General features: G+C 48.5%; 1 protein-coding gene across 3 annotated transcripts in view; it reads left to right on the forward strand.

Annotated features, from left to right (window-relative positions):
* The first annotated feature begins 990 nt into the window (after positions 1-990).
* Positions 991-13,769, forward strand: part of Sec14l1 (SEC14 like lipid binding 1) — a 46,273-nt gene continuing 33,494 nt past the window's right edge. Inside the window, exons 1-2 of one of the 3 annotated variants that reach the window (XM_059272198.1) lie at positions 991-1,189; positions 3,361-3,453. In XM_059272198.1, the coding sequence (XP_059128181.1) occupies positions 3,391-3,453 (63 nt within the window). In that variant the 5' untranslated portion in view covers positions 991-1,189; positions 3,361-3,390. Of the gene's footprint in view, positions 1,190-1,453; positions 1,568-3,360; positions 3,454-13,769 lie in introns of those variants that run through there. The other 2 variants (XM_059272201.1, XM_059272199.1) reach the window with 2 other exon arrangements.

The following is a 13,769-nucleotide window of genomic DNA, read 5'->3' on the forward strand; positions in this document are numbered from 1 at the left end:
TTTAAAGGTGAATGTGATCTCTACACGAGGATGCGTCACCATCCAGTCTGAGTAACGTGGGTAGCAAAGCTGGAAAATGATGGTTTGAGCTGGAAAACAGTGTGATCGAGCAATGAATGATATGCTTGTGTGGTGGGTAAACAGTCCCTGAAGGAAACTCCCGAACTCTTCTGGGCAAAGAACACCGCCCGGGTGACTAATGTGAACGGAACAACAGTGACATTGATGGAGAAATTGTGTGTTGCTTCTAAAACCAGCTTTGTAGTGTGGGTGGACGCGCCAGGCGTCTGCTTAGAGTCACAGGTCCCTCTTCTGGACCCCTAAACGTCCCTGTGTGTCGCTCTTAAGTTTTAAAGTTGGAGATGCTGAAAAGCAAGGCACACCTAGCACCCCACCGAGGCCCCTCGCCTTAGCTCCATCCCACAGCCCGGCACTTCCCAGCCATCTGGATGTGCTGACAAGGGTGCTTGGGTTCCACCCAGCTCCTCCCCGCCCGCCCGGTTTGCTCCATCTCCATTACTAGGCCAGACAGCGTTCAGAGCACGAAAGGGGTGAAGGATGCTCTCAGAGCCGCCAACAAAAAAAGGAAGCACTTGGGGAAGCTCCAGACGGCGCAGGCGCAAAGTATCCAAGCTGGAGGGCCGGCTTAGGGGACGACCCTCAGAGGTCCCAGTTCCGGCTCCGCGGAACGACCCCAGCCGGTGTTCGCATTCGAATTTTCCATGTGGTCGGGGCAGACAATTGCGAAGCCCCGCCCACTGCTATCGCCCCTCCCCTCCCCATGACGCAAAGAGGAGGAGCCTCTGAGTCTCGCTTCGCGTCAGGGCAGACTACGGCCTGAACTCCTTCTACGCACGCGCAGATCGGGAACTCGCGCCGGCGCAGTTCGGCCCCAGCCGGGAGGTCGCCCCTCCCCCTCCCTAGCAACCGCCTCCCGCTCCCTCCTCCGCCCCTCGGCCTGGTGTGCGCACGCGCACCCCTTCCGGGGCCCGCCCCTCCCTCCCCGTCACCCGTAACAACCACTCGAGCCCTCGCCGCGCCCCTCGGCGCTCCCGCCCCGTCCCCCGTCCCCGGAACCGGCGGTCGAGCGGCGGCAGCCGAGCCTGTGGCACGGCTCTCTCCCCGCGGAGCCGCCGGCATGAACGCATCCCGCCTCCCCGCGTCCCCGACCCGGTCCTTTTGACAAGAGGTAAGCGCGCGTCGTCGTGGAGGACTAGGAGCGTGCCCGGGTCTCCGCCCCCGGCAGGGTCCGGCGGCCGCGGGCGCTCGCCCTCTCCGGGACGGCAGAGCCGCCCGGGTCCCTCAGCCGCCGCCGCCCCCATCCGGCCCGCCCCCTCCGTCCAGCCCCGGCCTGCAAGGAGGCGCTCCCCCGGGGCCGACCCTGGGCTGATTTTCAAACACCAATTATCATGCAATAGAGGCAGCCCCGGCCTCTGGTGCCATTTGGCGGTGGTCACTCCGGATGCCCGCGCAGGGAGTGGATCTGGATCAGGCCCCCAAAGCCGAGAACCGGCCCGAGTTCAGGGAGCTGGCGAGCAAGCTGGTCCTTTCGTGTAGTCACTTTGGGGTAAGAGTTTCTTAATCCAGGCATCACGTAGTGCTTGCATCCTCTCTCCTATCCGTCAGCACCTGGTAATCATTCTCCTTTTATTTGGGAGATACCTGAAAACTAATTTTCTCAATTAAAAAAAAAAGTAAACGATTATTGGATTCCCCACCGAGCACCAGCATTGTAAGGTTTACGAGAGAGAATGGAACGCGGTCTCCGCGCTCCAGGACGCGTCAGCGCTGGAATCAAGATTAATGAAGGCTTGAGTTTGGAGAGCTGAGGAGTTTGGTTCACGGCCTCATGGTTTGAAAGCTGGGTGTGTAAGATCATCTCACAGAGATGGAATCAGGAACGGCGAATGGCATGCTTGAGGTTACCCAGAGTTACTAGCCTTTATAGTTTTTCAACTGTTGGAGGGTGGTTTTTCAGCATAACCTGCTCCTTCTGAGTGCTACGCCACGCCAACATAGCAGAGAAAGTTGCAGAGCTGTTTAAAGCATGTAAACATAGTAGAAGTGCAGCTATGTAGATCGCAATTCTCTGAAATATATCGGTTATTTAGATTTGTTGTTTGTTTGTTTGTTTTGTTTTGTTTTTCGAGACAGGGTTTCTCTGTGTAGTTTTGGTGCCTGCCCTGGATCTGTCTGTAGACCAGGCTGGCCTCGAACTCACGAGATCCTCCTGCCTCTGCCTCCCGAGTGCTGGGATTAAAGGTGTGCGCCACCACCGCCTGGCTCGTTGTGTGTGTGTGTGTGTGTGTGTGTGTGTTTTCCCCCCGAGACAGGGTTTCTCTGTGTAGCTTTGCGCCTTTCCTGGATCTCACTTAGGTAGCCCAGGCTGGCCTCGAACTCACAGATCCGCCTGGCTCTGCCTCCCGAGTGCTGGGATTAAAGGCGTGAGCCACCACCGTTGTTTGTTTTTTAACAGCTGGAATTTGGGGTGGTTAGATACTTGATACTTGAACTTTTGAATGTCTTTTCACCATATTCAGATGATATAACATCCTTACTGTTTGGACCTCAGCAGGACTGGTGGGCTCACTGGGTTCTTTTTTCTTTTGTTTTTCTCCCTCTCTTTTAAGTAGGTGAGCAAAAGGTTCCAGATGACTCTGAACACAAGGGTGTTTGCAGAAAAAGCCAGCCTCGCCAGCACTAGAGTGATTATGTTTGCAAAGGAGGGTTCCTTGACCTCAGGCTGAAGCATGTAGTTGATTACTTTGCAGGATCACAGCTCCAGGAGGCTGGAGGTTTTTGGAACCCCTGTAGTAGAAGCTGGGCAGCTTCCCTGCCATTTGTAGACAGTCTCTGAAATTGGAGCATGTAGTTAGAAAACAGGAAGCAACAAAGTTCCCTTTGAAACCAGCTCTTGAGTATTCCATAATTTGAGAAACAGTAGTCCCATCCAGTGTCCGGTCCCCCATCTCCATGTCCTCCCCAGAGCTTATGTCTTAACGTGTTACTATTTTTGTTTGGCTCCTGGTGGAAGTTGTTCAAGAGAAAATAGTTAGAGTAATTGAGTCCTAGGATTTCATTGCTGTGGAGGACTAGAACTCCTGACCCAGGGATGCTGACGTAGGGGTAGAGGGCCTCCTTCAGACCAGCGTGGCTCCATCCATGTGGGCCTCCTTTGCGTTTTCTTAATGCCTAGTTACTTCCCCCGTCAGAATATTTCAGCATGTCATCTTCCTTTTTTGTGTGTGTGCTTGGGATTATGACCTGTGGTGGTCTCTTTAGGATGTGGCATGATACGTGAACTCAGACTCCCTTTTTTCTGTAATGTGGTTATTTATTATACATATTTTTGTTTTTCAGGAGTAAGAAGATTGCTATTAAATTACAACCATGGTGCAAAAATACCAGTCCCCAGTGAGGGTGTATAAACACCCCTTTGAGTTAATTATGGCTGTAAGTACTTCACGTTTCAGTTTACTCTGGCTTCTTTGTGAGATTAAACTTGGATGATCTGCAAACAATGCTCACTGTTATCATTGCTTCTCTTGCTCTGCTGTTTTTGTGATTGTGACTTGTGTCCAGAATCTTTGAGGTTTGTTAAAATACAAGCCTCTGAAACTGCACATCTGTACGTTTGTGTTTTTGCGATGTTTCTGGGGTGATGTGTGCGCTTGCATGGTTCTCTGCTGGAGAACAGAAGTGGGATCCTGACCCAGCACTTCCTGTGGATTTTTCTGGTTTTCTTTGTTCAAGTAGCTGCGGACAGGGAGTGCGGTTTCTCCCTTGTGATGCTTGTTTGGGTGAGAACTTGGTCCTGAGGGAGTCACCTCCACTGGTCTCAGGACTGAGTACTGTACATTGGAGTCTTCCCTATGTGTTAATGAGCAGCACTGTTCAGTAAGTTTTTCCACCAAATAGTAAATCCATGATTCAAACCCAGGTTCCACAAATGGGGTAGTTAAAGTGTTTATTTTGTTATCTATCAGCATTGGGCTGACAAGCATTTACTGGAGTAAAAAGAAGCCAAGCACCATTTTCAATCCCTTGTAAATTACTGCAGAGCGGTCCTTGTCATTTCTTTTGCATCATCGTTAAGGTGTAAGGCCCATATGGAAATACATGCCATACTCAGGAGAGCGCATCTGTCATGAGAATTATACAATCCGAGATGCACCTGTGGCACTGGCACCAACCTCGGAACACTGGAGATCCTCCTGCCTGGGGCTCCCAAGTGCTGGGGACTATAGATCTGCACAGTTAACCCTGGCTGCTGCCTTCCCTCCTACCCCCGGGTGACTTATCTGGTTCTGCTCCTTATGTGGAAAAGCTCCGGTGTTCCTGTCCTTGGAGCCTCTACTCAGCGTATGCTTTGATATTAGTTAGATCTACGGTCTTGAAAAGCAAAATACAGACTCAGATCTTCTCAAGGGAGCATGGCTTGCTTCTTTTCCCTGATTGAAGTACTATTTATGCACACTGAAAAGGCCTCATGCAGCTGTGCAGTTAATCAGTTTTAACAATAATCGCCCACACCTCTGTCAGGACAGGACATTTGCATCCTTTACCACAGACAGCTCCTTGTACAGCTTCTTTGTCAGGTGTGAGCCTTGGTTGTTGTTATGGGTAGGAGCTTTGTATCCTAAAAATAGTTTTGTATTTCCCCTAAATATTTTATGTGAATGATTTGTGAGAAAGACGCTTTTCTGTTTGCGTGCTGGCTTGGCTTTTGGTTGTATGGGGCAACCCCCGATCCCCCACTCCCACCCCCCAGCCAGCTTGAAAGGAGTTTTGTTAGAGGACATACGTGATGTGATAGGAATCACACAGAAGTTCAGGAATTCCTGCTGGGACAGGTTGGAGCCTGGTGGTGGAAGGTGGCTCTTGGCAGCAGTTAGCTGTCCCTGGAGCTTCTCCATATGGGACCCTGCCTAGCTCCCTCTGTCCCACCACCCACTACCTTACTTCCTCCCTCTTCCTCCCTTGGGGCCTGCTGAGCTGGCCACAGCCTTAGGGTCCAGTTCAACTCTGGCATTTCTTGTTGCAACTTCAGTTTTTGTGGAGCCAGTTCCTGTCACATTTCCTACTTCACGTTAGAGAGAGAGAGAGAGAGAGAGGGAGGGAGAGACTGGACCCATCCTCTTCTTGGGCTGAGCCTGTGGTGTCCAGGGGGAGTCATCTGACCTTTCTTCAGTCTACAAGGCAGCTGAAGTCAGGGAGGAGGCGTGGGGCAGTCCCTGTGTGGAGAGGCACCAGCATGGTGCTGGCAGGTTATGTTTGCCAAAACTTGGTGTTTTAAAAAGCTTTGTGTGGACTGCTGAGGTGGCTGGCTGGGGAAGGTGCTTGCTGCCAAGCCCAGTGAGGCTGACCCACGTGGCGGGAAGAGAGAACTGATGTGAACAGTCTTCCGACCACCACATTTGCACTCTGGCACGCATACTACCCCTCCCCTAGGAAATGTAAAAAAATTGTTTGTTTGTTTTCAAAAATCCTGCATTGAGTCTGTGGTCAGAGGCAGAGGTTAGCTAGCCTCTTCCTACCCTGGATTTCCTAAAAAGGTGTATGGATTGCTTAGTGTTCAGACTTCCTGATTTCCTTTACTGTTTTCAAAATTAGGAAGTTTGCTTTGCAAATTTTATGCATGACTTTTGCATAAATTCAAATTCGAAGCCACCCCCAGTTTTTAAAAACAAGCCACTTGTAAACTGCTTTTGTTTTTGGCAGTGGGTAACTTCCTCTTGGATTGTTAGTTTTTTTCTTAGGCCTGAAAATAAAATATATTTCCTTCCTCCTCCCAGAGCTAGGATTGTCAGTTGTCCAGGTTTGTACAGCATCACTCACCCTTTCCTGACTGTGGTTTTGAGGCATAAAAGCCTCAGCATTTACTTTGTTTTATTTATTATTATTATTATTGGTTTCCCCAGCAGGGTTTCTCCGTGTAACAGCTCTAGCTGTCTTGGAACTTACTCTGTTGATCAGGCTGGCCTTGAACTCAAAGATCCTCCTGCCTCTACCTTCCAAGTGCTAGGATTAAAAGTGTGTGCCACCATGCCCGGCTATTTATTTATTTTTATTAAGGCAGACAGTAGTGTATTATGAGAGTCCCACCGTGGCTCATCCGTGGAGGGGAAGAGAGCGCTAACCGGTCTCAGAGGAGAAGGTGGGAGGGAAGGAACCACTCCAGTTACACCTTTGTTCTGTGAAGCCAGGGTTTGTGATTTCGGAGTGTAGAAAATCTTCAGGTGAATATTGCTGAGTACAGGACAGGAATCACATATTTTAATTGCATTTCTGTTGAATTAATGAAAGTTCACTATTGGCTTGAGTGTCAGCAACATTTTTTTAAAAATCTTATTAAGGTTTCATTAGCTCATTTGAATTAAAAAATGGCATTTAAGCAAACAGAACTGAAGTGACAGTTTTGAGCAAGCATTTGTGACATTCTGAGGTGGGTGAGGGGAGTTAGTGGGGGAGGAGATTCTTAGCTCAGTGTTCCTTTCATCACCCAGCGTTCCTACTAATGCACATTCCAACATACTTTGTGAAGGTTCTGGGCCACGGTGGTGTCCCTGGCTTCAGGTTTCAGCCAGACACATTTTCTGGTGTGGCTTGTCCTTCTTGCTTCAGCTCCCTGGCCTGCACAAAGGGTTTATGGTCTCCCGGGAGTACCTGGTGCATGCCACAGATCGGGGTCAGGACCAGGCAAAGGTTGACATACGGGGTGATGGTGTTTCGTTTTGAAAATTCTAGGACAAAACGCAAGTTTTAAAGCTCAGCCAGCCAGGCGCAGCGGTGCGGTGCGTGTGGTAGCACGAGAATCTCAAGTTCGGCCTGGCTGGGCCGCAGAGCGAGACCCTGACTCAGAAGTGAGACAGAGACTTTTAGGTACACCGCTCCCCTTCCCCTAGGGTTAAAGACGTTCTGGCTGGATATGTGAGGGGAGCTCTGGAGAGGTCATGGCATGAGAGCGCTGGTGTTTTTTCTGTCAAGGATAACTGTCCCTTTGGACAGTTGAGATGTGTGATGGAAGGCTCTGATCGCTTCTGCCCTCCCAACACTCACAGCTGTCTAGTCCTGCTCCTGCCCTGGCCTCCCTCCCCCTTTTTCCACACTTCTGTTTCTCTGTCCCTGGTGTTACTGCTTGCCACAGAGCCTCCTCCTGGATGCCGAAGTTCAGACACCCTGAAGATTGTGCCTGTGGATCGTGCAGTTTGTCCCCGCTGTCTCTCAGCCCCAGCACCTGCCCAGCCTGAGCCCTTGTCTCTTAAGTAGTAGTGACCCAGTTATGTGTTCATTTTCCTCCTCAGTTTTTGAGCCCTTCAGGGCACCCTGTAGGTCCCACCACCGTGGGTTCTGGAGGTGATTACCTGCTACCTGCTGTTCCTTCAGGGCCCTGACTGCCTGTGTCCGGCCCTTTAAGATCATTCTGTTCTGGCATGGTCTGTGAGCCTGGTACCTCTGCCCCTCCGTGTCTTTTTATATTCCTTCGCCTCACATGTTTGCCTTTCCCATCTGTCTCTTCAGATCTTGTTCAGCATGTCCTGCCCTGCTTCCTTGATGCCTCTCAAGGCATGCCTCATCCCCCCCCCTTTCCTTTTTTCCCCCTTCACTGTGGGGGATGAACCCAGGGCCTCACGCATCCTAGGCACGTGCCCCACTGCTGAGTCTCACCCCACACTTCCGACTTGTTCTTAGTATTACATCAGCTGTAGGTACTTGGCTTATGATTGCATTTGCTTTTCGAAGTGCCAAGTGTTCCTCAGAGCGGGGGGTGGGGTGGGGGGGTGGGGGGTGGGGTGTCGCCTGTTGTTGCCCTTGGTCCGGAAGCACACAGGCATTCAGGGGCCGAGCAGCAGATTCCCGCTTGTTCACCTGAACCCTGAGGACGAGGCTCTGTCTGGATGGTGGGAACTCAGATCTAAACTGCAACTGTGACCTGTTCTCCCAGGCCTTTGTGTTTTCTCCGTGAGAGAGAAGCAGTGTGCTGGGTCCTTAGGTTGTCCAGGGCGTCACCAGAGAAGCCCCTCTGTGATGATGAAGTGTGATGCTCCTTTTTCCTGTGAGGTGTGCAGAGCTGTTGGTACACACAGGGACAGCAGTGGAGTGGTTGCTGCATAGTTGAAGAACCAGAAGTCTTCATTGCCGGTGTGGTTGTTGATTAAATAGCCCACCAAACACATACACTGTTTCTTCCCATTCACGTTTGTTGTCTTACAGCCTCTCTCCAAAACAGCTGAAAGGAGGAGATAGAGATTTGCACAAGTCTAGATGCAAATTCCACCAGCCCCAACTAGTTTGTACCCTAGTGAATAGCCAGTGGTGGATGGCCACATCCTCCTCGGCCTTTTTCTGGTACTCCTTTGCCCACATCCAAGTATCAGACAAAATGAGTCCCTTTGTACACACAGATGGTTCTGCTGTGACTTTTAGATCAGATGGGCATTTATCTTTAAGCTTTATTATTCCAGCCGTATGTAAACAAGAGGAGAGGGGGGCCTACTGTTTCCTAATAAGTCCCTGTGGACTCTGGGGTACTAGGCAGAGTCTTAAACTAGAGTGCATCCTGAGGAGGTGGCCCTGCTCCCTGAAGGTGGGTAGGGTGGGCTGCCCGCTGGGATCTGCAGATCAGTTTGCAGTGTTGAGTATCTAATGTTGTCATCCAAGGATTTATTATTTTTTATATTTATTTTATTTTTATGTGAATATTTTGCCTGCATAGATGTAGGTGCACCATGTGTGTGCTTGGTATGCTCATATGTTAGAGGAGGGCATCAGATCCCCCCTAGATTTGGAGTTCAGATGCTTGTGAGCTGCCATGTGGGTGCTGGGAATTGAACCTGGTCCTCTGCAAGAATAGTCAGTGCTCTTACCTGCTGAGCCATCTCTCCAGTCCCCTTTTATCTTCCTTTTCTGAAAGAAAAGAACTGCCTTTTCTTCCCTTCACCTTAGGTTTCATCCTTGGGTCTTTTTCTGTTTCTGATTCTAGTTTCCAATTTTGTGGTAATTAGACATGATATCTGCAATTATCTGTTGTTTGACCTCATACAGCCTGGTGTGTGGTGAGTTCCTTTCTCCTTTTTCCTACGGATATGTGGTTTAGGCTGGATTTAGACTCTCAATCTCCCTACCTCCATCTCCAGAGTAGCTGAGATTCTAGGGCCCGTGCCTAGCTAGAATTCATTTCTACTCTCACAAATGAGCACATGCTCCCCAGGAGACTTCCTCAAAGCATCCATGCAGCCGGCACTGATGGTGCCTGGGGTCCCAGTGGCTTGCTCGGGTGACGTGCTATGCTCTCTGATGAGGTTCAGCGTAGTGCCCTGCTACATTAGCAGAAGCTGAGGTAAGTCAGCTGACTGACTTGCTGTTAAAAGTGGGCCATTCTAGTTTGCATGTGGGGAGCAGGCCTTTCCTGGCCTTCATCCCACCCCCTTGCATGCCAAGTCAAATCATGTTTACTGTGGGGGGGGTGGGGGGGTGAGGGGGGTGTAGGGGGGGGCAATATGGGTGCTGTAGCATTTTTTTAGAGAAATGAGACAGGATCAGATTTATCTCCAACAAAAAACAATCCGAACATTGCATTATGGGAAATTTCAAGCATACACAAATAAAGAGGATTGTAGACTGCCATGTACCCATCACCCAGTTCCCAAGTGTTATCATCTTGCAGTGATTTTCTGCTGTGTCTTTGGTACCCCAAGTCAGGTTGTTGGTTATGGGCAGTATTTCTCCAGCTCACAACACAACCATGTTGTCACTACAGTTAATAGTCCTTCCTTGGTGTTGCTCACTCTACCGCCTTCTCAAGTCCCTAAAAAGAAAATGGGGTTATGGCTTACTTCAGTGGTTCTCAACCTATGGGTCTCAACCCCCTTGGGGTCGCATATCAGATCTTTACATTACGATTCATAATAGCAAAAGTACAGTATGAAGTAGCAATGAAATCATTTTATGGTTGCGGTCACCACAACATGAGGAACCATATTGAAATGAAAGAGTCAGCGCTGGGAAGGCTGAGATCCGCGGGTTTCCTTGTCTCCTGCCTCCAGTAGAATGGTTTGTGTGTGTGCCTGTCTCTCGGCCCCGGCCCTATCCCCAGCTCCTGTCCTCCTTGTTTTCATTCCTGCCTCTGATTTGTTAGGGAAACTGGGTCATTTGTCCTGTGTGCTGCTGCAACCTTTTGCTGATTTAACTGTTCTCTTAAGCCAGGAGGCAGAGAGGGCCCAGCCTGAATACAGTCTTTTAAACACGTTCTCCATCCTCCAAAACGTGGATTAAAGCCACTGTTTCTGGTCATTCCCTGGTGAGTGCAGATGCTGTGGATGTGCATTCCAGGTGCCCAGTCTCTTCAGGCTAACCTGGGCTGTCCTGTTTATAGTTTCTTTTTAACCCAGTGACTGGGGTCACATGCTTGTACTGAGCACCATGGCTGTATTGGCCTAGTTTCTCTGAAGTGTATGCAGGAAGCTCTTGGTGGAAGACTGGTCCATGGGAGGTGTTTTGGCCAGGTGTCCACTTGTGCTGGTCACTTGGGCTGTGCCCTTTCCCCCACTTCTTTCTTCCAGCCTTTCATGAAAATGACTATTGTAGAGAGACAGGTTAGCGTAGGTGGCAGCTATTACAGTTGGCATGTATTTCTTGTGTGTTTCTATTGGTGCTGTGGTAACCAACATGGCAGGTACTGCCTGTCACCCTTGGAAGGGCAGGATTGGGGCTGGGGTGGCAGTCTTCATTTAAGGAAGATTGTATGCAGTTCCTGTTAGTTCCAGCTACTGAGGAAGCTGATGCAGAAGGATCACTTGAGCCTAGAATTTGAGACCAGACTGGGCAACAATAGTGAGAAGTTGCTTGGAGGAGGGAGGAAAGGAAGGGAAAAAGCTGCCTTTTGTCTGTCCACCTTTCACAGTTACTAAAGTCCGTTTTGCTCTTTATCCTGAATATGTATTAAGCAGTTTGTCTTAAGAATGAGTCAGTCTTGGGAAGAATGCTGGTGCATCTGCACAACTTCTGGGAACAGTTGATTTTATCTTTTTGTTGGGGATTGAACTACACTAGCTACATCCCAGCCCTTGGTCCTGCAAGTGTGACAGGTCACGTTTTTTGATCTTTTGGTCAGATATGTGATTTACACTTGGATCGTGTCCCAAGAGACCGATGCAGATCACAGTTTGCGTTCATGCTGAGGTTGGTTGTTACCGTAGCTGCCTGAGAAACATGTTCGCCACATAGCACACTGCTTCTATTAGTTTCTTGCTGAGCACACGGTTTGTTTTAAGTAACATTCTTAACTCTCGAGTGAGTAGTAATCTGATTTTTTTATAAAAAGATCTAAGTCTGAGAAGTTATTGTTAAGTGAGTCTGTTCTTTTGGTAGCTGTTACTCTGTGTTGTCAGTTTTCCTAATCATGAAATGCTTTTCTCTTCTCCTAAGTTTCTTGCCTGTACACATATTAAAACCAAGGCCAGAACTAAAAGTTTCAGGTACATATATTCTGAAGTAAATTGATTTGAGGATAATGGGATCCTGCAGCACTTGCTCCCGGACACCATCACCTGTGTTTTTACTGGCTAACATCATTGTTTAGAATAACAGTTCTTATCATTCTACATTCACACTGCTGAACCAGAATTTATAGGGTAGGCGCACAGTCTGGGGTCTTGCCATCAGGTACTGGTAGTTCTGAAACCTGCTCAAGTTGGAAAGCTGCTGGGTCAGACCATTCACAGGAAGTTAGGAGAAAGCAGGTGGATTCGAGTTACAACATTTTAAACTTAAAATCCCAGAGTACGTCCTTCACTGGACTGTGTAGTCTGCTCTCCTGTCTTTCTTGTAGGGAGTGCAGCATGCCCTGGGGTAATGTCTCCTTGCTCTGTGGCCTTCTCCAGAGTGCTGGGTTTTTGGGTAGTTAAGTAACTTCAAAGATATGTTAATAAATGGGTGCTTCCCTGTCTTTAAACCATGTAGATGGCTTTATTTGCTAATTTTAGGTAGATTTGTACTATATGTTAAATTTTTGTGGTTGTGGTTCATTTTAAAGCATTTTAAATGTATAGTTTAGGGTATTAAATACAGACATAATTAAATACAGTGCCTCCATCTTAACCTTCATTTCAGTCAACACTGTACCCACTAACCAGACACCCACACCCCAGCCATCATTCTCCCCTCCTTTGTAGGCAGTGCTGGGATGGAGTCCAGGGCCAGGTACATACTAAGCAAGGACCTTACCACTGAGTTACCCACCCTAATTCTGTTTCCTGTGTCTGTAAGTCTGTCTTCTCTTAGGTTCTGCAAAGACGCGGAGGTGTTTTTGATCTTCTGTATTTACTTAGCCTGATGTTTTCAAGGCTCATCCGTGTTGGATCAAAATTCCTTCTTTTTCTTTTTCTTTTTTTGTTTATTTGTTTTTGAAACAGGGTCTTACTATGTAGCTCTGGCTGGCCTGGATCTTTCTGAAACTCAGAGATCTGCCTGCCTCTCCCTTCCAAGTGTTGGGACCAAAGGTATGCACTACTACACTTGGCGATTTTATTCATTTTTTTTTTCTTTTTTTCGGGGGAGCAGGACAAGGTTTCTCTGTATAACAGCCTTGGCTGTCCTGAAACTTGCTTTGTAGACTAGGCTGGCCTCGAACTCAGAGATGCGCTTGTCTCTGATTCCTGAGTGCTGGGATTAAAGGCGTGGGCTACCATGACCGATTTAATTTTGTTAATTTTCAAGACTGGATAATGTAATCCATTGTGTATGTACATATCCATTCATTCATTCATTGATTAACATTTTGGTTGCTTCTGCCTTTTGACTATGAGGTATAATGTACATTTTAAATATTTTTAAACATGTATTCTCTGTGTCTATAGTGTGTATGGAAGTGAGAAGACAACCAGCAGGAGTTGATTCCTTCTGTACACCATGAGGGTCCCAGGAACCATGCCCATGTTCAAATGCCTTTCCCTTCTGAGTTATCTGGCCAGCCCCTGCACTGTACTTTTTGATTTTGTTAAGATTTATTGTTATGTGTATGAGTGTTCATCTGCATGTATATATGTGTACCACATGTGTGCCTGGTGCCTGCAAAGTCCAAGAGTGTCAGATTCCTTGGAATGAGTTACAGGTTGCTTTGAGCCACTATGTGGGTGCTGGGAACCAAACCTGGGTCCTCTACAAGTGCTCTTAACTGCTAAACCATCTCTCCAGCCCATACTGTACATTTTTACTCTAATATTAGCCAAAATAATAATAATAATAATAATAATAATAATTGCATTCCTCTCCACGTGTGTTGTTTTGTTTTGAACTTGTTTGTTTGAGGACACAGTCTTGCTCTGTAGCCCAATCTGATCTCAGATTCATGATTCTCCTGCTGTGGTTTCTTGAGCACTAGAGTAAAGGCGTGTGCAAGCAAGCCCAGCTGCAGCCCATCCTTTACCTTGGGTAGACTCAGACTAGTTCAGTCATTCCAAGGAGAGGGTGATTTACATCTCATCTTTTCTGTAGTGTTGGGACTCAAACCCAGGGCCTTGTCCATGTGGCACTGGCTTTCCTATCCAGCTAGGGCCCCCCCCCCCCTGCTGTGGAAGTGGGATGATGAAGCAATAGCTTTCCACAGGTGGCCCTGTCTGTCCCCTCGAGGTCTGGCGTCAGTCAGGATTGCTCTTGACTTCCTGTCTTCTGTGACTGAAGCCTGAGCCCCTCAGGCTCTGATCCGCAGAGCTGATAGCAGTGCTCTGTGGGCACTTCGCCTGTCTCGGCCAGCTCCTCCACTGGCCTGC

Source organism: Peromyscus eremicus, chromosome 8a, assembly GCF_949786415.1.
Source record: "Peromyscus eremicus chromosome 8a, PerEre_H2_v1, whole genome shotgun sequence".
Taxonomy (NCBI): Eukaryota; Metazoa; Chordata; class Mammalia; order Rodentia; family Cricetidae; genus Peromyscus; species Peromyscus eremicus.